At 36.1% G+C, this 27,305-nt stretch overlaps 1 protein-coding gene across 1 annotated transcript in view; it reads left to right on the forward strand.

Moving 5' to 3' along the window:
- Positions 1-27,305, forward strand: part of PCSK2 (proprotein convertase subtilisin/kexin type 2) — a 58,038-nt gene that overhangs the window by 18,197 nt on the left and 12,536 nt on the right. The window contains exons 3-6 of the mRNA XM_053458586.1: positions 13,712-13,825; positions 14,424-14,532; positions 14,774-14,811; positions 25,248-25,324. Coding sequence (XP_053314561.1) covers positions 13,712-13,825; positions 14,424-14,532; positions 14,774-14,811; positions 25,248-25,324 — 338 coding nt within the window. The remainder of the gene's footprint in view (positions 1-13,711; positions 13,826-14,423; positions 14,533-14,773; positions 14,812-25,247; positions 25,325-27,305) is intronic.

Genomic DNA, 27,305 nt, shown 5'->3' on the forward strand with positions numbered 1-27,305 from the left:
GCAGCGTCTCTTCTGTTAGAAGCAGGAGGACAGGAAGCTTGCAGCGTCCTCACAGAGCTCTATCTCCCCCTCCCTCCTCTGGGGGCGGGGCCAGAGAAGTTGCTCTACAGCCGGTCCCCTGCAGAAGTCTTCGAGTGAGAGATCTGCAGTTCAGGTAAGGGGGTGGGGGAGGGTTTTTGGGTAAGTATGTGTGATTAATGTGTGTTTAATGTGTGAAGTATGTGTGATTAATGGAATGAATGAGTATTTAAATGTGTTTGTGTGTGATAGCATGGATGTGTAAGGGGGGTGGGGGTTGTAGCATGGCATAGGGAGGCTGTAATCCCACTACTATCATCCCCAGGTTCCAGCATGTACTGGCTGCCTTGGCTTGATAGGAGTGTGATTGCTGTTAGCAGTTTGATATATATATATATATATATATATATATATATATATATATATATATATATATATATATATATCAAACTGCTAACAGCAATCACACTCCTATCAAGCCAAGGCAGCCAGTACATGCTGGGTTAAAAGGCATATCATGGGGCTGAGTGGCATATAGGGGGTTAAAATGCATTTCTGGACCTCCAGAAATGCATTTTAACCCCCTATATGCCACTCAGCCCCATGATATGCCTATATACCTCCAGAAATGCATTTTAACCCCCTATATGCCACTCAGCCCCATGATATGCCTTTTAACCCCCTATATGCCAGAGTGGCATATAGGGGTATAAGGCATATCATGGGGCAGAGTGGCAAATAGGGGGGTATAAAGCATTTCTGGGGGCAGAGTGGCATAACTGGGGGGGGCAGGTTGGCAAATAAAAGGAAATTTAAAAAATATATTTTTCTCAATCATAGCTTTTATTAAACATGAAAAAATAATTTACATGAATTAATATTTACTGGTAAAACTTTTTTCCTATAGGGTCGTCTTATATTCAGGCTTTTTGTTTTTTTCCTAAATTAATATTTTGATTTTGGGGGGTCGTCTTATAATCGGGGTCGTCTTATAATCGAGCAAATACGGTACTTTAGGAGAGGGAGCCATGAAGGGACGATATTATAGTCACATTTCCAGTTATACTGTGAAGACTTCTGCCCAATCACGTTTTTCTGTTAAGAGAATGCCTGGCAACCAGCGTTCACTTTTGAAAAATAAAATGTGAACAGTATTTTTTGTGAAAAGTGTTTATTCAGTTCACTGTGGCATTTCTTTTCCGAAAGCATTACATATTCCAAAATGAATATGAAAATATTACACCTCACATTCTTGATAATATATTGTGTCCACTTATGAGCTTGTTAGAAACAGTTGGAAATGTTTTCTTAAAAGGTATTTGCATTGTGCAAGGAAAATGATTGCATCTTACAGAAATCGTACAATAAATGCAAACAGAAGTCGAGAATAATGGATATATTTACTTGCAACTATTATGTGATTGTTCTGATTAGTATATTGTGAAGGTAACAAACAAGATTTAAAAAGAATTCAGCATGTGATTTGAAATAATCACATTATACAAAATAATAACTTGTTTTGTTTATTTGATGTCTCTTTCTCGTTCCACTCCCTATTGGACCGGGAGCGGGTCGGCTGGAGCTAGAGACAGGGTAGCCACAAACAAGGGTATTGCTCACCTTTAGTGTAAGCAGAAAGGCATGGTAAGTGGTTATTAAGTGGGGGAATTGAACATATATGTCATGTAATATGTAATATAAAGTAACAAAAATGTTAACATTCCCTTTTAGAGTATTTTTTTAACAAATGAATGGTAGAGCAAATAAATGCATAGAGCGGAAGATTATCTTTGACAGGTATATCCATTGACCGGAATAGGTAACGCAAGATTACAACAATCCCAGATTTGATACTTTATTTAATGGAGTGACAAGAAGAAGAACACACTACTGCTAACCAAAATGTTACAGAATCCCCAAAATGTAGGCCAAATGTAAAGCTTACTGGAGTGCATGCTAATCAAGAAAACTGCACGTCATCAGAAAACCTTTAGAGATTTCCACGACCCATAGTTTCATATATTTATTTCAATTTATCTGCACTGTTTTACTATATAAGTTTTCATATCCTGTACTTACTTTACATAGTGATTTTGACCCACTGGTGACAATGGTTATACTCTGTTATTCACATATATAGTGTTATACCATCTGAATACAAAAACATGATATAAGAGTAGTAGTTGTATCTGTTGTGGTTTTACCTTTCTTACTATGTACTAAGAAGGGCAAACATTGGCAAGTTTTTCCAGTGTGAAGTGCTGAGCACGTCACATACAATGCATAATTCAATGTGTAAGGAGACTGAAGACATTTCTTTGATTTGACTATACATTATACTGGGCCAGCGCAGTTGCAGCAGAAGTTTACTGGACCTTCTTCAGTTTCAGTTTATTGAAACTATAACTCTCCTACCAAACCCTCCCTGTACTAAATAAAACCCGTAAAATGATGAGTGGTTTATTCTGAGTGGAGTGATACTGGTTGACATGCTCTCAATTTAAAAAGCTCAGTATTATCATTTCTTCCAATTTATGAAATACAGCCAGGCCAAGAATGTCCAGGTAAACTGTGATTGTGGCAGCACCCTTATATTAGGGGCTTGTTCATTAAAGTTTAATTCAGTCAAAGAGGCAAGACTATCTATTCAACATAAGACCAATAAACAGTAAATGAATAGCATCTCATAAAAAAATCAAGCTACAAGTTAAACATTGCATATCTCATGTCACCTTTGTGTATAGTTCAGCTCAGTTGATGTTAAGCTGCTAGCTTTATATAAAGAGTTAACGGATCCAAGTATGGTGTTTATCCCGGTTTGATTTTACCATGTAAGTTATTGGTGAAGTCTAAGTTTGCAGTAGATTTGTTTGCAAGTTCTGTTGGTTAATCAGTATTGCTGAGTTCTAGGTCAGCTTGCCTTCTCTTGAGTTGACTTACCTGGAACCATGCTTTTAGATGTTGATGGGATTTTTTAAAAAATAGCTGTCAAAAGCAACAGTTCGAAATGAAAAATAAGTGTTTCTTTTCTTCATTTTTTTCCAATGCATTTTATAGACAGTAGTTTCCCTTCAAAGCTGTGCATTAGCTTGGTGATAGGAGCCTAGCATAAAACAGTTTGCAATGTAATTATTTTCAAATCTTATACAGCAGACTGTAACAATAAGAAAATTTTGGCAGTAGAATCAATGGACCAAAAAAACCTTTTAAATAAATGCCTGCACTTGAAAAATATAGATTTAGACAAAGATTGTCTTTGCATGATCAGAGTGGAATGCATATACTTTAGAAATAATAGGTTATGACCTATAACAAGTTTATTATCTTGCATATATTTCCAAATGCCTCTGTTTTTATTAGTTGTGCAGGAGAGTGTTTAAGGCAGGGGGCATAGGTGGGATTTTTGATGCTCAAACATGTTTTCCTACCTTCTGTTTGTACCCCCGGTAACTGGCATCCACACTGGCATATATTTTTTCACACTAGCACACATGCACACACATATACTTACTAAGGCACACGCTTACACCCTACACACTCATGTTGACACATACTCCCTCTCACACGCACTTGCACATACATATATATGCTCACAATCAAACATTTACACATTCATGCTCACACACACTTACACATCCATAAGGAGACATTGAGACAGAGTGTGAGAGGGAATGTGAGAGAGTGAGTAAGAGGGGACGACCATGAGTGAGTGTGACAGAGTGAGTGAGAATCTGAGAGAGTGTGAGGGAGACAAGCCCTCAGGCTTCGCTAGCTGTGCGGTGGTGCCGCAGATTGGAGGTCTGAATAAAAGAACCTTGATTATAGACAAGGTAGATGATTTTTTCTGAAAAAAAAACTTGTCTTATAATCGAGCAGATACACTTGTGTTAGTTTTGATTAGTTTTCTGCTGTGTTTTGCAGGAACTGGATTGCTGATTGCCAGTTATTTTCTTGACTGTCAGTAAAAAATCAGTTTTAACTGAACAAATAAGTAAACTTACCGTAAATAAGACTTGAGATGTATTCACTGAACTGGGAGTTTACTGGACTTTTTAACTGACTGATTTTGTGATTAATCATAAAGGACTGGCTATTATGACAATGATAGCAAGTCATGAGGGTGGGGACAACCAGCAGTTTTGTTAGCCACGTGATCGACGGGGCTAGCCATGGGAGGTGAAGGGGAAACATGTCACCTTGGGCTGCTCTGATGCAAACATATCAGACCATTACCAAAGCATGTTTTTCTCTTTAATTTGTTACTAAACCAAGGAAAAGAAAAAGAAACATTTACCCCATGGCTAGGTTTTTTCTGTATTTCATTCTATTACTTCATTCTCTTTGCAGTTAGTTAAAATGCATGGAACATTAACTAACAATATGGAACAATACGCATGGAAGTTTTTCCCAACTGTTATCTTGGATCAGTCTTTTTTTTAAAGAAAGATGTCTTGGTTGAAATAACCAAAAGACTCATTAATTCTGCAACCTTCATTCAGACGGTTATACTTTTAAAAGATGGTCTGAAGGGGGAGCAAATGGGAATGATAAAACCTGAAAGGTTCATTAAAAAGTCATAATCGTGCGCATATTCCACCTGAAAAATACAGTATTTTAACCAATTTCTTGTGTAGCAGTCAGAGAAAGACCATAATTTAAACCATCCACAAAGAAGTGTCAGTATAAGAAATGTTCTTTGCAGTGCAGTGACAGCACTTAAACTTTATGTTTTGACATTTTTCCTTGTAGCCATTTAGAGCTTTCCGTTTAAATCCAGCAAATAGAGCGCATTGCAAAAAGATGTTAAGGTCAAACAAAGTTTATATGCGTTACATAGCGTGTGTTTTGATGTCAGGAATGGAAAAACCTCTCTGATTGAGCACTTGTTACTGTATCATTATATTATATACTGGTCGAGTTTAAATTATGACCCTGCATGTTGGCTGAAAAAACAGGATTCTACAAACAAATATGGGAAAGATATTTATCAAATGATAAAAATAGATCCAAAGTGAGTATTGGGTCTATTTAAGTGCAATTGAATGCCTGTTGGCAGTGGAAGCGAGTTAGCACAAGTTGGACTACATTTCAACCTCACATATTCACTCATTCACACATATTCTCTTCCAATTTGCATTTACGCTTGCATCAAACTTTACCTGGCTTAGATCAACTCTAAGTTGTATTTAATAACTTTTAAGCTCCTTCTAAATTGTAAATGCCAGCTGGAATTGAGTTACAACTCATAAAGCCAAGCATTTATACAACAAAACAAAAAGTACATAAAATATACTATACTATACTATATATATATAACAGACGAATCCCAGACCCACTATTATTCAAGGTGGACTGTAGAGTAATCACCCTTCAGCAGGAGGGTTGGGTGTCGATAATTTACTCTTGGATGGCAATAGAGATAATTTAGACCCTCCCTCTCCATCTCATGGCCTATAATTCAATCTAAAAAGCTATGTGGGGTAGATGGAATTCATCGTCCTTACTTCCTTTATTGCTTAATGGTTAAATAACCTTTGTCAAGACATGTGCCCAACCATACCTAAATAAAAAATAAAATAAAACTTTTTTTAAGAAAGAGCCTACCTACTAGAACCCTGCGCGGGACTGCTATTTTAATCCCGCTCTCACTGATTTTTCACGCCCACCTCCTTACCTGAACTGCAGATTTCCTGTGCAGTCCTGCAAGGCTGCCTTCGTGTTGCTCCCTAACAGCCTCTCTTATATATATAGTTCATAAGGTTGAAAAAAGACCTAAGTCCATCAAGTTCAACCCTTCTCCGCCCAGGAACACAGCGGAGTCACAGGAAGTGACGTAAAATCACGTGACTCCACTGTGTTCCTGGGCGGAGCAAAAGAAGAGATGCTGTGAGGGAGCAGGCAGGGGTGGCCAAGTCCATTTGGCTCTCAGAAGGATGGAATCACTTTCTTTGGTAGCAAAAGGGCACAATCAATTAAAAAAATACCTTTTGATGCCAGTCATTGATGATCAATCATTAATAACTAATTTCCTGCTAATGGAAAGGGGTTATACCTGGAAAAAAACATAGTTAACATGAAAATCCACACCTAATGGAAGCAGAATAAAAGGCACCTCACCCAAGTGATCGGAAGGAATTCCAGTACAGCATTTTTCCTGCAAATTGAATCAAATACAGATTTTTATTTCTGACTTCCTGAGAATGTTTAAAAAGAAAAAGATGAAACTATTCCAAATATTTTTTTTTTACCTGAAACATGCAGTTGCAGTTTTCCACCTTTTACTCTTGTTACTTGGAAGCAGCCACTAACACTTACAATGTAACAACGGTTTATTTTATCTCTTGTGCTTCTCAATATACTTAATAATAATAATTTCACAAATTGTAAGGAAGAAAGTCTAACCTCATGCATGACTGGTAATATTACATGTTTTTATTTTCTCAATTATAATTACTAACGTGGCCCTGCATATACCGGTATCATTGATTATAAATAGTCTCATTACTGTTGTAACATATTCTCATAGAAACTTAACACCCTATTCACTTGAATGCAAAACCAACGGATTGGAGGAGCCAGTGGTGCACTCAAGAAGATAGCTGTTACTAAAATATGCCATTTTCTATTTTGGTTCATCGGGTTATTGTAATATATAATGGTAACTTGAGCGGGACATAGCAACTTGTAAAGCAGTATTGATTATTTGGCTGAATACCTTCTTCAGTCATCTTAAACACATTAATCATCAGACTCTTTTTACTCCGCAGTTTCTGAATGTCACTCATTTATAGAGCACATTAAGTGGACTGAAATATTGATCATTTTCTTCGTTTTGGGATCGATTTTGTTTACTTGTTGCTGAACCACACAAGGGCCATATGCAATGATAAATATGCCAGATGCTGTAGCCAAACAATAGTGTTTTGCATTATATGTATCTGTCTGGCTAAAACAAACACGTGGAGGCGTAGCCTCTTAATCTTCCTTGATTATACTTTAATAGTGGCTTTTAATGATATTTTACTAAGACAGTTAACCCTTTGAATATCAGAGGAGTGAGCACTGCTTTTTTTTCTTCAGTATACTGGATGAAGCTAGAAACAACAAAATTTACATCAAAGGGTAATGAAATCATATGCTTACATTAGTGTATATTATGGTTGTATCAGGATATGAAAATTGTGTAATACTCTGAAGGCCACTTTGACATTTGCTACTGCTGTACAAGAGCTGCACAAACTTAGGTTGATAAAAATTGAACTTAATATTTTTATTGTACTGTTCTCTTCAAAGATGTTTCCAAGAAGATCAAAAGGAATAAGGCCCACTCAAAAAGATTTTTTAAAAAAAACCCAAAAAACAAAACTAGAGATCAAATGTTGGCAGCCCTTTTGTTTCGCGTTTTGCTTCATGAGGATTGCTGATATGGTGCATGAGAATACACAATCCCTAGTTTGACTCTAAGATACAATATGTTAATTTGAAGTGAAATTTAAGTGGCTTTCTAGTAGAGTGTATGTTTTATTATTTTTAGGAACCTCAATAGAGAATATGTATGTATATATATATATATATATATATATATATATATCAGCAACATGTAAAGTTACAGGCTCCCCTTAATTTTTAATTAAATGTCCCAAATGTTTCAGATTTTTTTGCTTTCTTTGTTTTTCTTTTGTCTTTTTTTTAAACATAATTATTAAACGTATGTTTAAAGGGGTTACCAAGTTTCTTCAATGGTTCTGTTTCCAAGAAGAAGAAGCAAGTCAAGATGGTTGTCAAGTAGATTTTTGTTATCTACAACTGGTACACAATAAATAGAAATTGGTCCTATTAGTTAATAACATTAAGAGGTAAAACATTGGCTCCCGGTGCCTGTAAAAAAAACACAAACGTCTATTAGTGTACAACGTGTCCCTTTGTAACTGGGGATAATGTTATGTATACATCATTTTTGCCTGCAACGTGATCATGAGCTACACATGGACTGCAAAGGAGCAAATGACCTGTGCTAGATGTATAATCAAAGGAATCCGTTACCTAACCAGGTTAACTGTCTTCCTTCTGTTTAAATATCAGGGTTGACCTGATAAGTAACATGTAAAAATTGCATGCATACTATAAAGCCTTGGGCTGATTTTCAAGGTTTGGTCTAGGCCCCTTAGTTCCAGTGAATGGTAATGTTAATGCTACAGCACACAAAGATTGTGCCCCTGTACACAAAGAAAAGGTCCATAAAGATGTGGTTTGACGGGTCTGGTGTAGAGGAACTCGAATGGCCTGCAAAGATGAAATGCCCATAGTTTGGAATGGAATGTCCAACAGGCTCATATAGGTGTGATGGTCAGTTGTCCACATACTTTTGGTCATATCCTGTATATTTCACTGAAAGTGACTGGTTGCATAGTAAAGAGTTGAAAACTCATGGAGTTGTCTGCACTGCCCCAGTTGTATACATTTAGTGCAAGGTGCCTCATGATATATGGGGTTAGCAGAAAGTAGAGAGAGTAGAAAGTTGTTCCTTCAGCAGTAGAATCATGAGAGGGTTCTTGAGAAGTTTTGGTTTCCGGTCACCAACTTCATGATACATGGCCAACCCCAGTGAGCATCTATGTATGATGCAGAACTAGCAGAGCTGTCCTCGTAAAAGAAACTTGTGATGGTATTAGTGAATGTGGTGAGCTGAAACAAATTTCACTTGCAAACTCTCTTGGCAAACTCTCTCTAGAATATAGCATGTTATTTCAATATTCTGTCATTAAACATGTTTTTGTGTGTGGAAGTAATTTATGGTCTGTGTATAATGATACATTTACTGTCATAGTCTACAATATGTTTAATGATACTGTGAATCAATAACACTGTTAAGAGACATGTCTCTCTAAATATCTATAAAAGAATGCAAATGTTTCACTGTTTGATTATGATATGTATATGTACACATTTAATGAACATTCTGTGCAAACAGAAATATCTATCCTTCATTGATATACAATTAATGCAGGTCAAAGCTGATCCAGAACCTGTATGATAAATGCAAGGGTCCAAGATCCAGAACCTGGTCTCAGGAGGGGCACTCACACTAACACAACCAGACACTAACATACACACACTAACACAACCTATCACACCAACACACAGACTAACATGTGCACACTAAAATACACAAATTCACACTAACACACATGCACACAGACATTCACACACACCTGGACACTCACAATAATATATACAGACACCCATCTAACACTAACACACACACAGACATTCACACTAATCCATACATTCAGACACACACTAACACAACCAGGCACTAAACACTAACACACAAACTGACACACACAGCCAGACACTCACACTAACATGGATAACAGACACACACTAACATACTCAGACACACAGACAATAACATAGAGCTACCCAGACACTAACACTAACACAATGAGACACATTAACACACACACACACAGCTGGAGACATACACTAACGCACTCAGACACTAACATAGACACATTAACATAACCAGACACCCACACTAACATACCTGCACACACAGTAACATGCCCAGATATACACACACACATAAGCACACATACACTAACATACACAGAAAGCACACACATACTGTAAGCAGACACACACGACCATACCAAGCCAGACACACATACACTAACAAACACACAAACTAACATACCCACACACACACTAACATACTCAGAAACACACACAAGCAAACACATAAGGATACACAAACTAACACACGTACTAACATACCCAGACTCACACAGTCACCACACTATCATACCCAAACACACTAACATATCAACACACACACAATTACCACAGTAACATACCCACACACCCACGTCACACACAGCTCACTTACCGTTCTAAAGCCTCAGCCTGTCCTTAGTGCATACGTATAACCCATGGATATATCAACCCTTTTATCCTTATACTTAAGCAATCATTTAAAACAATATCTATCCACATGCCCTTAAATAGCTGCCTCATCCTAAAATATTTGTGATAATAGCTTTGTAGAGAAACTGTGGGGCTTTTAAATTCTTTAGTGCTAGATGATCATGGAAAGTGTGATGAGGAACATTACACATCCTAGGTGTGCTGAAAATAGAAGTGGAATGCTATCAAAAGGATTGTAAGATTACAAAGCGGGTCAAGAGAAAGAAATTTTGCATTACATTCCCTGGCTTTGCATAATAAGGCAAAACTGGATTAGTAAATACAAGTAATAGTAAGACAGGTAGTCGTCTTTCAATACTGGATTCAATTCTTTTTTCAGATTTGACAGCTTCTCTTTAAATAGAATATAAAGTAAGGTTAGAAGGCAGAATATTGCATACTATAGTGAAATAGAAAAGCTTATAAGAATATCTTGATGTCAGGAATGAGAGTTGGTAAACATAAATATGTTTACTAATGTTAACCAGGGATATGTAAAAAAATAAAAGTTTTATGGATTCCAAGTTGAAACCTAATAGTTGATATGGAGACCATGCTTCCTCTTTTAGTTTATTAAGTCTACAAGCTTTTCATTTATGGCTTACATTTCCTGAGAGTAACCCTGAGCTGCTTAAAGGACCCACTTGGCCCTTCTTGCGTGTGAAACGTTTTGATGTTTCTTACTATCTTTGAAACTGTCCAGTTCCATAAAAATGGAGTATCTGTGCTTAATTGACGTTAATTGACGTTATTGGAGACTCAAAGCCAGCATGACTCGTGTAATCCAAAGAATTGGTCACTAAATGGTGATCAATCACTCCCATTTGAGTTAACCAAAAGCTGTCATGAGTGGTTTATTTACTAAACAACATTGTAGTTGTGATTTTTACTCTCACTTTACTATTCATTATGAAGGGCCAACACTGGCAAGCTTCTCCAGCATTAAGTATCACTGATTTAACTATAGATTATAGAAGTCCAACTTGTCCTGCAGCAGAAGCACACATGGGTTGGCTCTTCATAGTAACATAAAGGTTGGTGATCTTTGCTTTGCTAGACAGAGACATCTCTAGGATATAATAGCTAAGTATACTTTCTTCATTAAATACTGTACATTTGCTTTCCTTTGTTGCATTTCATCATACTGTAAATAATAAAGAACAGTATAGTTAATCACTGACACAAGGCTGCAGGGTGCAAACAAAGTCTTTTTGTCCAATAGACCTCTAAATAAAACTTTGCCGCTGAGCATTTTCATTGGTAAATGAAAGCCACAGGAAACCTATTGTACTTGTTCAGTTTACATTAAGAGTGTGTCTAATGAAATGGTTATTTCTGGGACTTTATATGATTTTTAATCTTAGTGAAGCATAAAAGGTTTTCCCCCCTCTATTCTATGTTTAAATTATGTAACGCTATATGGCTTCTGCCCGCTGCACTCTGGAATAAAGGCAAAACGTTGGAAAAATCTATAGAAAATCTATATTTTAAATAGATCCTTGTAGCTACAAGAGCGGTAGATATCATCAACCCCATGCTTGCAGTAATAAGGTATTACTGGCGTAATATAGATTTGAAAGCAGAGGTTCATTTTCTTTGCTTGAGTACTTTTTTTTTTGTGCAAAGTCAATTGATTATTCAGTTAATTTGTTCTGCTTCAATGTTCTACTGCTGTAACATCATCCCGGGCACTTTAAAGTCCATGCTTAAGTGGAAGTGTATTACAAATCAATATATTTTGTATTTTTCTGTGTGTCTGTTTTGTTTTAAACGTCTTTTTTATTGTTTAGATTATAGATTTTTTCCCTGAACTAGTGCCTAATTTGAATCTTATTGGGCAGACCTTATCAACGGACACCTTAATGTCTATATTCTGTTTTCACAGGCAGTTTTATAGGATCTAATTTCACCTTTTTTATACAGGGGAGAAAACATCATCCATTTAGAAATTTTTTTATTTAATGTATAATACTCACATTTTTCCTATCTGAAGAATTGAAGGTTTCGATTTTAGCTAATGCAAAATTTTACCTAATGCAAAATAACTGTGCTAGTATAATTACTCGCGATTGATTATGGTTTTATGAAAGTACACTTGAAATTGGGAAAAAACTATAATATTTATAAATAGGACGTTACAGCTGTTGTAGCTAGTATCTTGAGTTCATAAAATATCCTGACCATAGAACAGAGAGGCCTAAAAAGGAAGCCAACTCGCTTAAAATGACATTTGTACTTGCATAAATTAACACTTGACTAGCATACACTCGACTGGAGTTGAGTTGATTGGATATATATTAAAAAAGCAAACATCTTGGCAGATTCATTAACACACAAGTCAATTAAGAGTTGGAAATTAAGAGTTATCTAAAACATCTGGCATGCAAATTTCACCTTGCATCCTTAGAGGAGTGCAAATTGAAGTGCAAGCCACCTACCCCTCCAGTTAGACTTTAAATGGATTTAACCCCCCCAACCCTTGTGTAGCTGGTAGTGAGTAATAAGTCTGGGGGGTATAGAGCAATTTTATACTGCCAACCCCCCATCTCTACTCAGTGGGAGGTATGGGCCTATCCTGTGCTCCCATCATGCCTTCATCTTACATCTGGTGGGGTTTTAAAAGGGTCAAAGCAGAAAAAGGAGCATAGAGCCAACCTATGGCCCTCATTCCCATCTGGTGACCATTGGGATGGTCCAATTATACAAATGGTAGGGCACAGATCCTTTGTAAGGATGGGTAAGTAGAAGTGAGATAACTTTACAAAAGGAAATGATTAGACCATGTTGGCTGTACCAGATCCTGCCAAGGATATCTGCTTCCAGGAGGGGGATCTTTTAAATAATATTTTTAATCATATATCTGAAGAACAATTATACTCATTGGAAAAAAATGCACAACCTATAAGTAGTGGTGATAAAGGAATTGGTTTAAAATCTGTAATAGTAGTAGTTCCCTTTAGTTTTCTCTACCCTGTGATGTCACTGGCCCCTGTTCTTAGTTCATTGAGCACCCAGAATGGGGTTATAGACCTTTATATTTATCATTCATTGTGCAATCCCACATTTTACTACTTTACCTGACAGATATGTCCGTATGAAACATTATACTATGGTTATACTATAGTGTGGCACTACATTTTAAACCAGTTTAGTTATAATTTGCTGACCCTAGGGCTTCGTGAATTCTGCAAATTACCCTTTTTTATTTGCAGTGTAAATCAGTATTTTATTTCTTTTGTATTCCTATTTGGGATCTAATAACACATGAAATTGTTCTCTCTGTGTTGTGTTTGTTCTGGCTACACAACAGTGAAGGTTTTAAGGATATCCTTGACATCAACACATCACAGATTAAATATTAACAAAGTCATTTTGATTAATATACCCCAGTTCTAATCCTGAAATGTCTACAAACCCAGTACTGCTGTGTGCCTTGGATTAGTGGGAAAACATTTTACATTTTTTTTTTTACATTTCTAAATTGAAAACTTAGAACCCACACCATTTATACTTATTTATGTCCTTTCTGTTCACTCCATAATATTTACAAGCATTTTAGTACTTGTTGCACTAATGTTCTGTAAATAAATATAATCAATAGTTGAGCAATGGGGTAAAGTTTTTTTAAAAAAAGGTAGGTATCGCTTGAAACTGATCATGAGCATGCACACCCTAAGATTTTATATACTGTATGCATTACAGGAAAGCATCTCCTTTTTTGTTTTAGGTAAAGAATGTTATTCAACAAGAGGGATTTGATAGAAAAAAACGAGGATACAGAGAAATCAATGATATTGATATAAACATGAACGATCCATTATTTACAAAACAGTGGTATCTGGTAAGTAAATAGATTTTCTGCAAACAGCGAGAACCATATTCTGGATTTGTTTTATGGTAGTGCAAAGCACAGATACTGCATTGAAAACCAATCATTTATAACATTCATTAAATTACATATCTTATCATATGAAGCCTACCAAGCTAACTGGAAGTTATGATCTAGAAATCCGACATGAAGCATATATTTTGTTACAAAAATAGTATTATCGAATTAGTATATAATAACGATACGTGGATAAGTTGGTCTTATTACCCCTCCAATCAGCAGGTCATATATACCGGTGTGTGTATATATATATATATATATATATATTTATATATATATACAGTATATTGACTTACGGATGACAAAGCTTTGACTGTATCCAGTGGTGTAGGATAATGCCTACAGTATATTAGTCAGTCTCTGCCCTTGGCCATTACAGAAAAGTGTGAGGGCATAGCGAAATAATGTGTATATTTGCCTGCTTCTATAAGGAAATATTTAAATGCAGACATATTTTTGCATGCATTTTTGCGTAGACCTCATTATTATAGATACTGACCTTTCTTGACAAAAGAGTGTGATTATTTTTTGTCTAAAAATCTCATTTTAGATCAATACAGGCCAAGCAGATGGGACTCCCGGACTTGATTTGAATGTAGCTGAAGCTTGGGAGCTGGGATATACAGGGAACGGAGTCACTATAGCAATTATGGATGATGGTAATTATTTCAATGAACATCTTTAAAACTTGTTCATTTTTTCCATGGCTCTAAGGGCTTAATTTTGAATAAAGGTTTGATATACATGTATATATACATATAATATTTATATTAGATATGTATAGTTTCTAAACATGTAAGTGTGTAAATAAAAGAGTTTTTTAATCCCAGTTTTATACCATTCATCATGGATATGTCTTTGTGTATCTTTTAATGTCTAAAAAGTGCCTTTCTATTCTAGGGATTGATTACCTGCACCCAGATCTTGCCTCAAACTATGTGAGTGTGACCTAAAGTTCATTTTTACAATCAAAGATTGCTAGTGTCTTACAGATAAAGATCTATATCAGACATGTCAGCGGATTTTCTAATTAAAGAATACAAAAATAGTGTGAACTTTATTGATGTTAAAGGTCAGGTTTAACACTAGAAGCAGCCAAATGATATCAATATAAACCCCCAAAACATGTATCTAAGATAGCAGGGACAAAGTCTCGTAACACAAGGCTCAGGTCTTTAAAAGCACAGTTTTTATGCAAATGCTGTAAAAAAAAGCATATTGCAAGAGCTCACATGAGAAATCCTTTCCGTGTCTAGACATTATTCCTGCCAGACAAATCTACAGAAAGAAAGAAAGAGACTACAATTTAACGGAAAACAAAAGCTTAATCCTATTTTCCATGCACCTTTGCACAGTCAATATTTATATATTCGTTCTATTGTGTATGAGCTAATAGATCCTTAATTTCACTGCAGCCATTAATAGACTTCAATGGAGCTGTATTTGTACTTTGCTCCTAATACCTTCATGTTTAGTGCATGGACAGTTTGCTTGTTTTATTTTAAAAAAAAGTGAATGGTGTTGCTTTTATTATGATTGACATTTTGATATTATTATTTTTTTTATATAGCGCCATCATATCTCACAGAGCTGTACAATGGCGTAATAATATTAGTGGTGTAGCTTTCATTATTATTGACAGTATTATTGCTATTAAAGCATTGTTTAGACAAAGATTTAAGTAATACCAAATATCTCTTATTCTCTCTCACATACCATACTAACTCAAAATTACTAATTATTCAGGCCATTTTGTGTGTGTGTTTTTTGAAAGAGGCTATTTTTATGGTTTTATGGCTATTGGTTGTATCATTTATATCTAGTAAATGTGATTTAATATCACTCCAGACAGTACAGGTAGTTAAATAAGGACAACAGAACAAAAGCTTGCAGTCCATACTTGATCCCCTTTCCTTATAACAAATATATTTTTATGATGTATTATTGCTAATGATTGATACTAGTCCTTGCTGAATATATATATATATATGATATCCATACCTGGGAATCCTCTGGCTCTGGCTATCCGAAGCCCTCCCTTAAGGGATGCGGGTAGGAGGTCCCACTGACATTGGTGGGTGGTCCCACAGATGTCATGGGTGGTCCCATTGAGTGGGCTTTTCCACTACGTCACTGAGCGATCCCACCAACATTGTGGGCGGTCCCGTTGACATCGGGTCACACACACCTTTGGCCCTGTCTATTTCTGGTGTTTGCCCTGCCCCTCCCCTCCTCTTGTGTCCCAATTTGGACACCTGAAATGTTTGAAGGTGTGATAAAGTCCTATTGTCTTTATGTCTTGCTGCGTTTTCTGTAGTGGGGTGATAATTACAAGGTTAACATCTGAAGCCCCCATACTGTCTAGACTAGAGGAATGTTAAATTTCATTTTATAAAAAATCAGTCTTTTGAGGGAATAATTGATGACAAAATCATCCGTCTTTTGTATATCTAACTGTTTACCACCTGCTGACGGTGACATCTGTATCTACGCTAGCATTTAATTGCAAATGCATCAATACACAAACTAAAATATTTATTAGTTTTTGATAAATCTAAATACATATCATTAAGTGGTATGTAATTAAAATATAGGTAATTAAGAATTAAATGAGGAAAATCTAAATGCATGATATTAAGTTGTATGTAATTAAAATGTAGGTAACAGAAAAAAACAAAACCATTAACAATTAATTAAGTCCAAGGAAATTAATATAGATCAGTGTTGAGGAGCTGTAGTAATTCCAGTATATCTTCGTGACTTGCCATGTATATTACCGTATTTGCTCGATTATAAGACGACCGCGATTATAAGACGACCCCCCAAAATCAAAATATTAATTTAGGAAAAAAACAAAAAGCCTGAATATAAGACGACCCTATAGGAAAAAAAGTTTTACCAGTAAATATTAATTCATGTAAATATATTTTTTAAATTTCCTTTTATTTGCCAACCTGCCCCCCCCAGTTATGCCACTCTGCCCCCAGAAATGCTTTATACCCCCCTATTTGCCACTCTGCCCCATGATATGCCTTATACCCCTATATGCCACTCTGGCATATAGGGGGTTAAAAGGCATATCATGGGGCTGAGTGGCATATAGGGGGTTAAAATGCATTTCTGGAGGTATATATGCATATCATGGGGCTGAGTGGCATATAGGGGGTTAAAATGCATTTCTGGAGGTCCAGAAATGCATTTTAACCCCCTATATGCCACTCAGCCCCATGATATGCCTTTTAACCCAGCATGTACTGGCTGCCTTGGCTTGATAGGAGTGTGATTGCTGCTAACAGCAATCACACTCCTATCAAGCCAAGGCAGCCAGTACATGCTGGAACCTGGGGATGATAGTAGTGGGATTACAGCCTCCCTATGCCATGCTACAACCCCCACCCCCCTTACACATCCATGCTATCACACACAAACACACATTCACAAACATTTAAATACTCATTCATTCCATTAATCACACATACTTCACACATTAATCACACATACTTACCCAAAAACTCTCCCCCACCCCCTTACCTGAACTGCAGATCTCTCACTCGAAGACTTCTGCAGGGGACCGGCTGTACCAGCAACTTCTCTGGCCCCGCCCCCAGAGGAGGGAGGGGGAGATAGAGTTCTGTGAGGAAGCTACAAGCTTCCTGTCCTCCTGCTTCTAACGGAAGAGACGCTGCTCGCGACCGGTAAGCAGCATGGCCCCAGCCATTTTTTTGGGGTCTGATTAGAAGACGACCCTGATTATAAGACGAGGGGTATTTTTCAGAGCATTTGCTCTGGAAAAAACCTCGTCTTATAATCGAGCAAATACGGTATATGACCACCATTTGCCTTCAAAACAGGATCAACACATCTAGGTACACTTGTGAGGGATTTTGTAGGCATATAGTTAGGTATATGATTAAATCATTATACAGATGGTAATGATCATGAATTTGATATGTGGGTTGAACTTGAAATCATTAACTGAAACAGAGACAGCAGGAGGAATAAAACTGGGTGAGGAACAGCCAAACCCCCTAACAAAGTGAGGTTGCTGAAGACAATTTCCTGTCAAAGTCATTCACCATGGCGGAGCACAGCAACAAGACATAAGGTAGTCATACTGCATCAGCTAAGTGTTTCCCAAGCAGAAATTTCAAGGTAGACTCTGGTTTCCAGATGTCCAAGCTCTTTTTAAGGAGCACAAAGAAACAGGCAGTGTTGAAGGCCTCAGTGGTCAGCCAAGGAAACTTAGTGTTGCAGATTACAGACTCATTCTTACTTTCCTTCACATTTGAAAGTTGTCCAGCAGGGCCATCAGCTCAGAATTGGCATAAAATAGTGAAACCCTGGAACAACATCTACTGTCCGGAGAAGTGTCCTCAGAAGTGGTCTTTATTAAAGACTTGTTGCTAAAAATCCATGCCTCTGACGTGAAAACATTATAAATAAATCAATGTAAATATATAAATGAGGAGCACGGGTTCTTTTCCACTAGCATATTTTATGTGATAACTCCATAAACATCATACTAAAAAGTTCCCCTCGTGAAAGCATGATTATTGTGGTAATATCCGTGTCATCAAGCATGTCTATATGTTAAACGTTAAACAAACTATCTCTACCTTTGTTCATTTTTGGACTTTAACTCCTATTTACTTTATGGTGGAGATAATGTTAGACAGGATGCATCAACAAGTCATATTGTGTAACTAATCTAGTATATATTGTGTAAATAGCCTAGAAAGACAAGCAATCTCTTGAAAGCTGACATAAAACACCAATATCTCAGTTTAAAAAATCAAACAATATCAAATTGCATATCGTTTATTACCTTAAATGTTACGCAATTTGTTATTAAATTATCATGTTAAATCCTATAATTCTTTTTTGTTATTAACTGAATTAGTAGTTCTATAGGAGGTAATTAAATAATTTTTATAATCTATCAAGTACGATACTAAAATCACGTATTAGGTCATTTTGGAGAGCATGACTACCCTCTGTAATAGTTGTCAATCATGTTTACTGATTTAATTCAGGATAGCCATGAAACAAAGTAAGTATTTGCATGAGAGGAGATGTGCTGCACACGATTATATTTTAAAATAACTTAGGGGGGAAACTGTGCTAAAGACTTCAGATGGGACAATATAAGAAAGCTAGAGTTCAATATGGTATGAAAATATAATTTAAACTAAACAACACAGAAACAACTGGTAAGAATCTGATATTTACACTGGGTTGCCTGCCATTGACACATTTGTACGCCTAATGTGTTTTGCGAGAGCGCACTTAATTGTAGACTCACACAGTGTATGTTATGCCGATAATGATGGTAAATTGTCTTTAATGTAATACTATTGCTGGGACCATGAAACCGGATCTCCCAGGCTGTTGGTTGCAGCAGGTACGATGGTAAACAATTATAGCTTTCCTGCCCATGAATAGAGTTATTGTACAGTACTATTGTTTTATGGGGAGGATAATGGCTAGATAACCATATGTATCAGTGAAACAATTGCTACAATCGTAAAAGAATTAGATTTTTTTTCTTTGCCACATCTTCTTATAACAGATGCGGTATGGAAATTGTTTTCCCTGGACTATTGTCACTTGTGATTAAGCTATTCATGCTACTCATTTTGGAGCTTAAGGAAATGGCATGTCCGAAAATTACATCTCTTCCAGCTGTATTGCTTAATAAGACGCAATAGCGGTTGCCGAATAACAAATATGCTATTTAGTTTACTAGGGAAACAAATTAATTTTTGAAGAACTCACTGAATAAAAGCATAGACTGCAAAGTAGTCACGGACATTAATATAAACAGAGCTAACACCACAAAGTATGTTTCCCGATCCTACAAGCAATGGATTTCCTTACATTATAAATGCTTTATATCTGTGATGATTATAAGGAATATTTACGCTCTAGGTTTCTTTCCCATTTGCCATGCTGTCTTATTAATTATGCAAGGAGGTAAAAAGGTCAGTTATGCTGCATTTCAGTAATGGAAGCCCAGAATAACAAACATAAAAAAAATAATATAGAAGGTTTCCCCTGTTGTTATGACTCAGACTTACATGAAACCATATACTCATTTTTCTTTTATCATTTAATCAAAGGTGATACTTTTTACTGGGTCAAGACAGAAAAAAGATGTAGAGTTTTTGGGACCTCAGAACCTACTGGTTTATCAATAAAAATCATAATTTAGTAATATATATAGTTTTATGGCATTTTGTAATTTCTAGAGCAGTGAGAGCAAAATATATCTATAATCTATAGGTTTCAAATCAGCCCTGATAACCAGACACTCTACGTTTAAATAACTTAAAATAGTAAAGAGTGAAGGCGTCATGATCTTAGCAATGTGTTTGTGACAGCGGCTGAGCATATCCAGCTGTTGGCCGCACTGGGGTCATCAGGTGGCCACCACCTTAACATACCTGGACATGGTAGATGTAAAACAAGACCATAGAACTGGCGCTTAGCCGAAGCTTGGGACCAACAGTCATCAGCATCCATCAAATCATGTGTTTCTCTAATATACTGTGAAAAAAAACATTGCAATGTTTGTAACATTTTTGTTAGACCAGATATATAATAGATCTTACACCACAGGTGTGAACTAGTGGAGGAAATAGCTGAAGGCTAAAAAAAGTTGGCATGCTACAAAGTGTCAGATCATGGTAAAATAAATAAAAAATGTTATAAAACATTACAATATGCAAATAGAGTTTCTACCGAACCAGTATTTAATTAGAACTATAAATTGTAAAATTCTCATGGTGATCTTTATCGCTTGGCTATGTCTCACAGTCTACTGCTAGAGTTTCCCTGAGTAAGCAGCTGCATTATGAATCAGTTTGCTTGTCAGTAATTTCGAATACACAGGTGTGCTTTCATTTTTCTCTCCTCGGCAGGCGAACTGCCAGTCAAATATCACAATGGGGCCCTGGTAGATAAGCAAAACAAAAAGATGAGGAACTTGTAAGCCTGCTGCTGTCGATCGGATTGCAATATATTTGCAAATACAAAAAAATTGAAATTGTTTACTGGGATGGTCCTGCTAAATGCAGAGCTAAATAATATAATATACATGAGACGCATCATTTTCTCTAATTAATTATACATTGTGTATGGCTATATTATCTCTTCTTGAAGGCGCTATTTGTAGTTGACCCTTTGTAATGCATAGTAAGGGCACACAGCTGAGAAGTTTTGGTTTGCATTTTGATAACTCATTATTTTGCTGAAAAGTACTACATATAGAATTGTCAGTAAACGATGCTCTACGTCATTATGCTTTAAAGGACATCTTTTATATTTACCTCCTCATTCACCATGACAAATATCCTTGTATCATTTCATGTTCCGTGCTGATGTGTACATATTTTCCCTTTCTGCTTTAATGCTGAATAGAACTTGTGGGATTTATCACTCAACATTTCAGAGAGGAACTCATTTGTTTTTCATAGACTTGCTAGAGTCATGGTTAGAGAGTTGGGCTATACCCAAACATTTTGTTGGGCTAAAAGAAGAGTTGTCAGGAGAGTTTGCAGGAGAGCTGTGGTTTAAACTCCTTCACTATTTATCAAGAAGGGTCAACATTGACTGGTTTCTCCGGCAAGAATGGCTGAACTGGTCCTGCGTAATGTGTTCGTCAATGAGGAGAAAAAAAAATCACTGATTTAACTATGTTTTATACATGGCCAGCCAACCTCTTCCAGCAGAAGCTCACTAGGGTTGGACCTTTATAATGTATGGAGAAGTCAAGGAGTTCTCCCTTTAGTGAATAGACTCTATTTACAGTAATTAATGAAATTACATTTAAGAGAAAGATAACATATTGTATATACAACATTTCATTGCTAACATAGTTCTTGAAGGACAGAGGATTTCGGGTCACAGAGAGTGACTGTCCCTCTTCAAAAGGGAAGCTTGGGTTATATGTTCTACTCTGCTATCTAAATTTAAGTGCAATTATTTTTTTTTCTCATAATACTTTCCTGTTTTAATTGCACCTACAATTCTTTTAATAGAATTATATTAGAATGTAACCACAGTTATATAACATTTAAACTACCCAACACCCGTTCATAAATTCCTAATACGTATTCCCCCTTTTTTCTTAGTCACTTAGAAAGGTTAAATGGTGCAGATTTCAAGAAAATATTTTCTTCTTAAATGCAAATTTACTAAACAAGATGAGAACAAGTACGCTGGAAGCTGAACTTTAAGAGGCTTATTTTTCACGTTCACCATACATGAGTAAAAGATATTTATGTGTCCCAGTACTTCCCAGTTCTTTCACTTCAGCGCCGAGAAAGATTACTTCACAGTACTGATAAAGCTTGGAGATTTTTTTATGCCGCTAGCTATAGCTTCAAGGCAAAGAGTTTTCTGGCTAACGAAGTAGAGCTGTGCATTCATCACTTTGATGTGACATTTTGTTTGGAGCCTAAACATCCAAGGTTTGTCACAAAGATGAATTTCTTCCATACATAAATGATCTGCTTGACTCATTTTCTCATTGAAATTGAATTTCAATTTTAATTTTATTGATGCCATTCTTTTCATTTTGAATTTTATTTATTACTGTGACTGGCCTACGTAGAATAATAGATTTTCCTAGAAAAAAAAATATTTTTTTCTTGGAAAATATATTATTCTATGAAGACCAGACACAGTAATAAATAAAAAAAATTGGTGCCTCTCTATACTAGTATTGGGCGGGATGGGGCAAGTCCTTGTGGGTTGGGGTAACAGTTAATAATTGGAAGGAAAAAAATATATATATAAAAAACTTTTTGATAATTGCAAAATTAACGTTAAAATTCACTGCTGCTTATGTGTATCAAATCCAGATAGATTGTGCTCATAGGGGTCTTTTCTGGATGTATCATACAGAGAATTGCCTTGTATTTGACACCTAAAACTTTTATATTGTATGGTACCGTGTTTCCTCAACTTTTGTTGCTAAAAAAATGTCTCCCGCATTTGTTCAGGATTTTTCTAAAGTGGGTCACATTCTTCTAAAATGGTAACTATGAATTATTTATAGTTAATATCACATTTTGTAAAGTATACAGATTCATATCCAAGAATGGTAACCATGGAAACATAAGCACTATCCCTGGAGATACAGTGATGTAAAGCAATTTTAACTCTTGAAGAGCTCACCCATTAAACAAATCAAATCTTATTAATTTACCAACGAAGCTCAAAAAATAAAAATGTAATTGTCGTTTACATTATAAGAACTGTATAATACCTGAAAATCACACAATACCTTCCACCTAATCATAGCTTAATACAGCGGGGGGGGGGGGACAACAAACACGCAATGGACAGACACATGATTAACCCTTTAAGGACAATGGGTGATGATGTCTATGTTTGTGTTGTGCTCTGCGTCCCAGAAGGCCTTGTATAGGAAATTTATGTCTAGTCTATGCATAGATTCCATCGAGCAATAGACAGAGGATAGAAAAAGGAAACAACAAGATTGTGTTTGCAGGAAGAGATCACAAGTTTTTACTGTATTAGCAAGACACCTTTAACAATTCATAAACTTTAGCATCAGATAAGCTTTCAAGACCTCAGTGGTAGTATCTTCATCACATGTAATTTCATCTGGTGACTGGACCGCTAAAGAGATAGTAATGTCCCTCAAAATGCCCCTTCACCTAGTGTCTGGAGATAAGAGTGCATTCAAAAACCCACACTACAGTTGAGAAGCTTTTGGTTTGAGATATTATTGTGTACAGTTTATGCAGAAAAATGGCTTGACATAAACTAAAACTTATTTTTTTCCATTTGTAAAAATGGGAAAAGATGTTTGTGGCAAATGTGTTTGGGCATATGTTAACCTTTGAGTGCTGCCAGGGAGAGGGTCTTAACGTTTATGAATGTTCTGAACACAACAAAAACGATTATATATAATATAGTGTTATACTTTTCTCATGCTGTTATTTTAAATGATTTTTTAAAATGTATAAAAATCTTTAAAAATACAGGCAGCATTTGTTTTATTTAGTTTTTTTAAAAACTAAATAATAAAAAATTAAAATGCCTTTGAGGTAGGCATCACCTAATAGCGGGTGTAGCTCTAAAGCTTTGGACAGCAAGAATGGGTTATTTCCCCTTTGGGTGACGATAGTAACAGCGACAGCCCACTCTTCCCCTGGGAATTATACATTTAAAAAGATTAATTAGTAAGAAATGAAACAAAGACAAAAGCCTATCATGTTTAAGTTATTTACAAGTCAACTCATTTTTATATCCTTGGTTTAATGTTCTACACAGTCTGTTTCTTTGTTTATTTTCTCAGTGAAAAGATTATGCCCGCACTTTGTCGCACTGCATATGTGTGGCCTAAAATCAGCCGTATTATTATTATTATTATATTGAGCAGAGAAATTCAAATATTTATACACATATTACCATAAACTACACACAAACATGTTAAATAATTATAAGCCAATAGAATTAGAAGAGTATAACATCATGTGCTATATGAGGTATATTGGCATGTAGTGGCCTATATATGTCAGTCGCTGTCCTTGGTCAGCGTCCTAGGACTTATCTGAAGCAGGTGCTTCTCCTCTTGCCTTGAAGGCCATGACGTGGTCATATCCTGGTGCCTCGGAAGGACTCTTAGTGCCCCCAGACTTAGCTTTAATGGGGTTATTTTAAGGAAGATCTCTGCTCTCCCATTGTAATGCAGCACAGGCCTTCCCCCGGTTGACATTGAGCACTGGTAATTTCCTACACATTTCCGATTGTTTTGCATTGTATTTTGCACATATAGTAGCAAAGTGCTCTTCCGTACTATTGTTACATTGCTAGCTATAAATATTGTTGGCTCTCATGTCACAATGGTTTTGATTTGCCTCATTTTTTGCAGTTTCCCAGGAGTGTATGCTAATGAGGATATTTTTAACATCAATTTATCTTTGTGCTCATGGATGAATTCAGATACAGCAACCTATCTTTGTAATACTATTTTCAGTTAATACATTTGGTTGAAGCAGCTGTTGTTTTTAACATAACATTACATTTTTATATATTCCCGTTGGTTAAAAACAGAATATAATAAACAAATTCATACAGTCATATAACAATAATAAAACATCAATCTGCAAGATTTCGACTTCTTTACCTTGTAATCTGCATTGTTAGTACGGAATATACAATAAACTAGCAGATTGGAAATTGGTTTGGCTAACTATCTTTCATCTATCCATCCATCCCATGTATCAATTTTCTAGTTCATTGTGTTTTATGCATTAACAATGTAAAAATATTCTATATTCAATATCACCTGTTATATATATTTGATATACACATTGATTTGGGTTCATTGTTGTTTCAGAATGCAGAGGCAAGCTATGATTTTAGCAGTAATGACCCTTTCCCATACCCCCGGTATACAGATGACTGGTTTAACAGGTAAGTGATATTCCTGTCATTTCAAGACATAACATCCATATTTGCGAATACTACTGTATAATTAAGTGTAAATATCAGTTTCTGTGTGCATTTGTTCATTCCTCAGGGAAGGCCGGGAAGATCATTTAATTATTACTTACCGTTCACATGTGAAATCAACGTTTCACTAAAAGATCTTACTCTTACTCTGGTTTCTGCTTTCAATGGGTTTTGTTTTATGTTTGATCTGGATTTGGATCTCAAAATATTGTCTCAGGGCTACAGGCACTGGAATCACTTACACTCTGTATTTCAACGTGAATCCGACCTCCTGCGTTACCCATATACTTATACCATAACTAGAAGCCAGGTCTAAAAGTATATGTTTCATATGTTCAATAACCGGGGTTAGACCCCTGGGGTCACTAGGCTATACAGAATTGGTATGCCAGGATATTGTGAACTGTAGAGTTATAACTGCAACTTGTACTCAATCGACTCTAAAGCTTATAAACATACATCCACTGAAGAATTAACTGTCGTTACCATAAGATGCAAAGCTGCTGACTGTGTAAGTAGGCCTCACGTGGCATGAGATGTTATAGAGCGGAGAGGAGTCGAGAGGGTCAATATCGAAAACATTATAGAAGAGAAAGCTTCATGTTTAGCAGGATTTACAAGATTAAACAAGTGGAATCCAGATACATCACTGTCCTACCAAACACATGAAAACTCTGACCATTTAAACCCTGGCCATGTTCCTTTTGTTCTTCTGTGGGAGACCATCCTTCACCTAACCTTTATTTCTTGTGCATAGGTAGCCTTAGGTCGCTAGCCATGGGGCATAGCCTCCAGAAACTTCTCTATACTTTTCTATGTGAAAACTCTATTTTTTGCCAGAGAACCAGCTCAGAAGACCATTACGTTTCTACGTCTCAATTCATTTGTACAGTGTTCTTACTAGCACATTAACTTCTGGACGGCCTTTCAGTTAAGACCTAGGATTTTTAAGGAAAACAGGCTGTCTAATGTAGAGTTCTCTTTACGACCCATCTTCTTCAAGTAAGCTATTCCCTCAATTTAAATAAGCTCAGCATTGTTCTGTTGCCCCTCTTAGAATATTATATTTCTAAGGCGGTTGTGGCTGTGCACCATTCTCGTTCTGTAAGGGTGGATTGCAATTTTCTAATTTTATACTGAAAATATTGAGGCTGCATTGGGAACTCAGTTGGCAATGAAAGCCCAAATTAATTAGAACTTCTCGTTCCTTGTTAATGCTGTGTCTCCTGAACCTCCAGGAAGGAAAAATGTAAAAAGCTATGGGAGCCCTTAGCTGATTTAATGTCATTATCACCAGCAGCTCGTGTTGAGCTGTTAATTGTTCCCATTATTCATATTCAGCTGGATCCCTCCGGATATATTTAGAAAAGTTCTAGACTTTTTAATAAAATCATTTTTTTCTTGTACACAGTTATGCTAACCTTATCTTGATATTGAGTTTTTTAAATCAATTTTATTTTACATAATTTTAAAAATAATACATATACCAATTGAGTACGTCCTGGGGGGGGCAGAGAATAATCAAATATCAGCATAAATTAGAAGCTAACACAATTTAGCAGGAAATAAATGTTGTCACTTAAAGCAATGGATGCAAGCATGTTCATTTCTTGGGGTCATGTACTGGCTTGATATACAATACTAACCCCACCGCCATTTATGTGCATCATGTTGTGGATCTAAATGACTATATATAGTTATTAATTTGTTACTCATCTGTGTTTACATTATGGAACAAATAAACTGCACCAAAATAAGCCAACATGACCTGATTGAGATATAAAAAGAGTATAGCACGTGGCTGTGTGTGTGTTCAGTAGGGTGAGAAGGGTTATTGGCCAATGGCTCATCAGGCCCCCAGTACCCAGTCTGGGACAGTGAGACTGCGTTATGATGACAGATGCCCTTTGAATTTCTGGTAGTAGATTCGTAAAAGTCTTTA

This window comes from Spea bombifrons, chromosome 3, assembly GCF_027358695.1.
Source record: "Spea bombifrons isolate aSpeBom1 chromosome 3, aSpeBom1.2.pri, whole genome shotgun sequence".
In the NCBI taxonomy this organism is placed as follows: Eukaryota; Metazoa; Chordata; class Amphibia; order Anura; family Pelobatidae; genus Spea; species Spea bombifrons.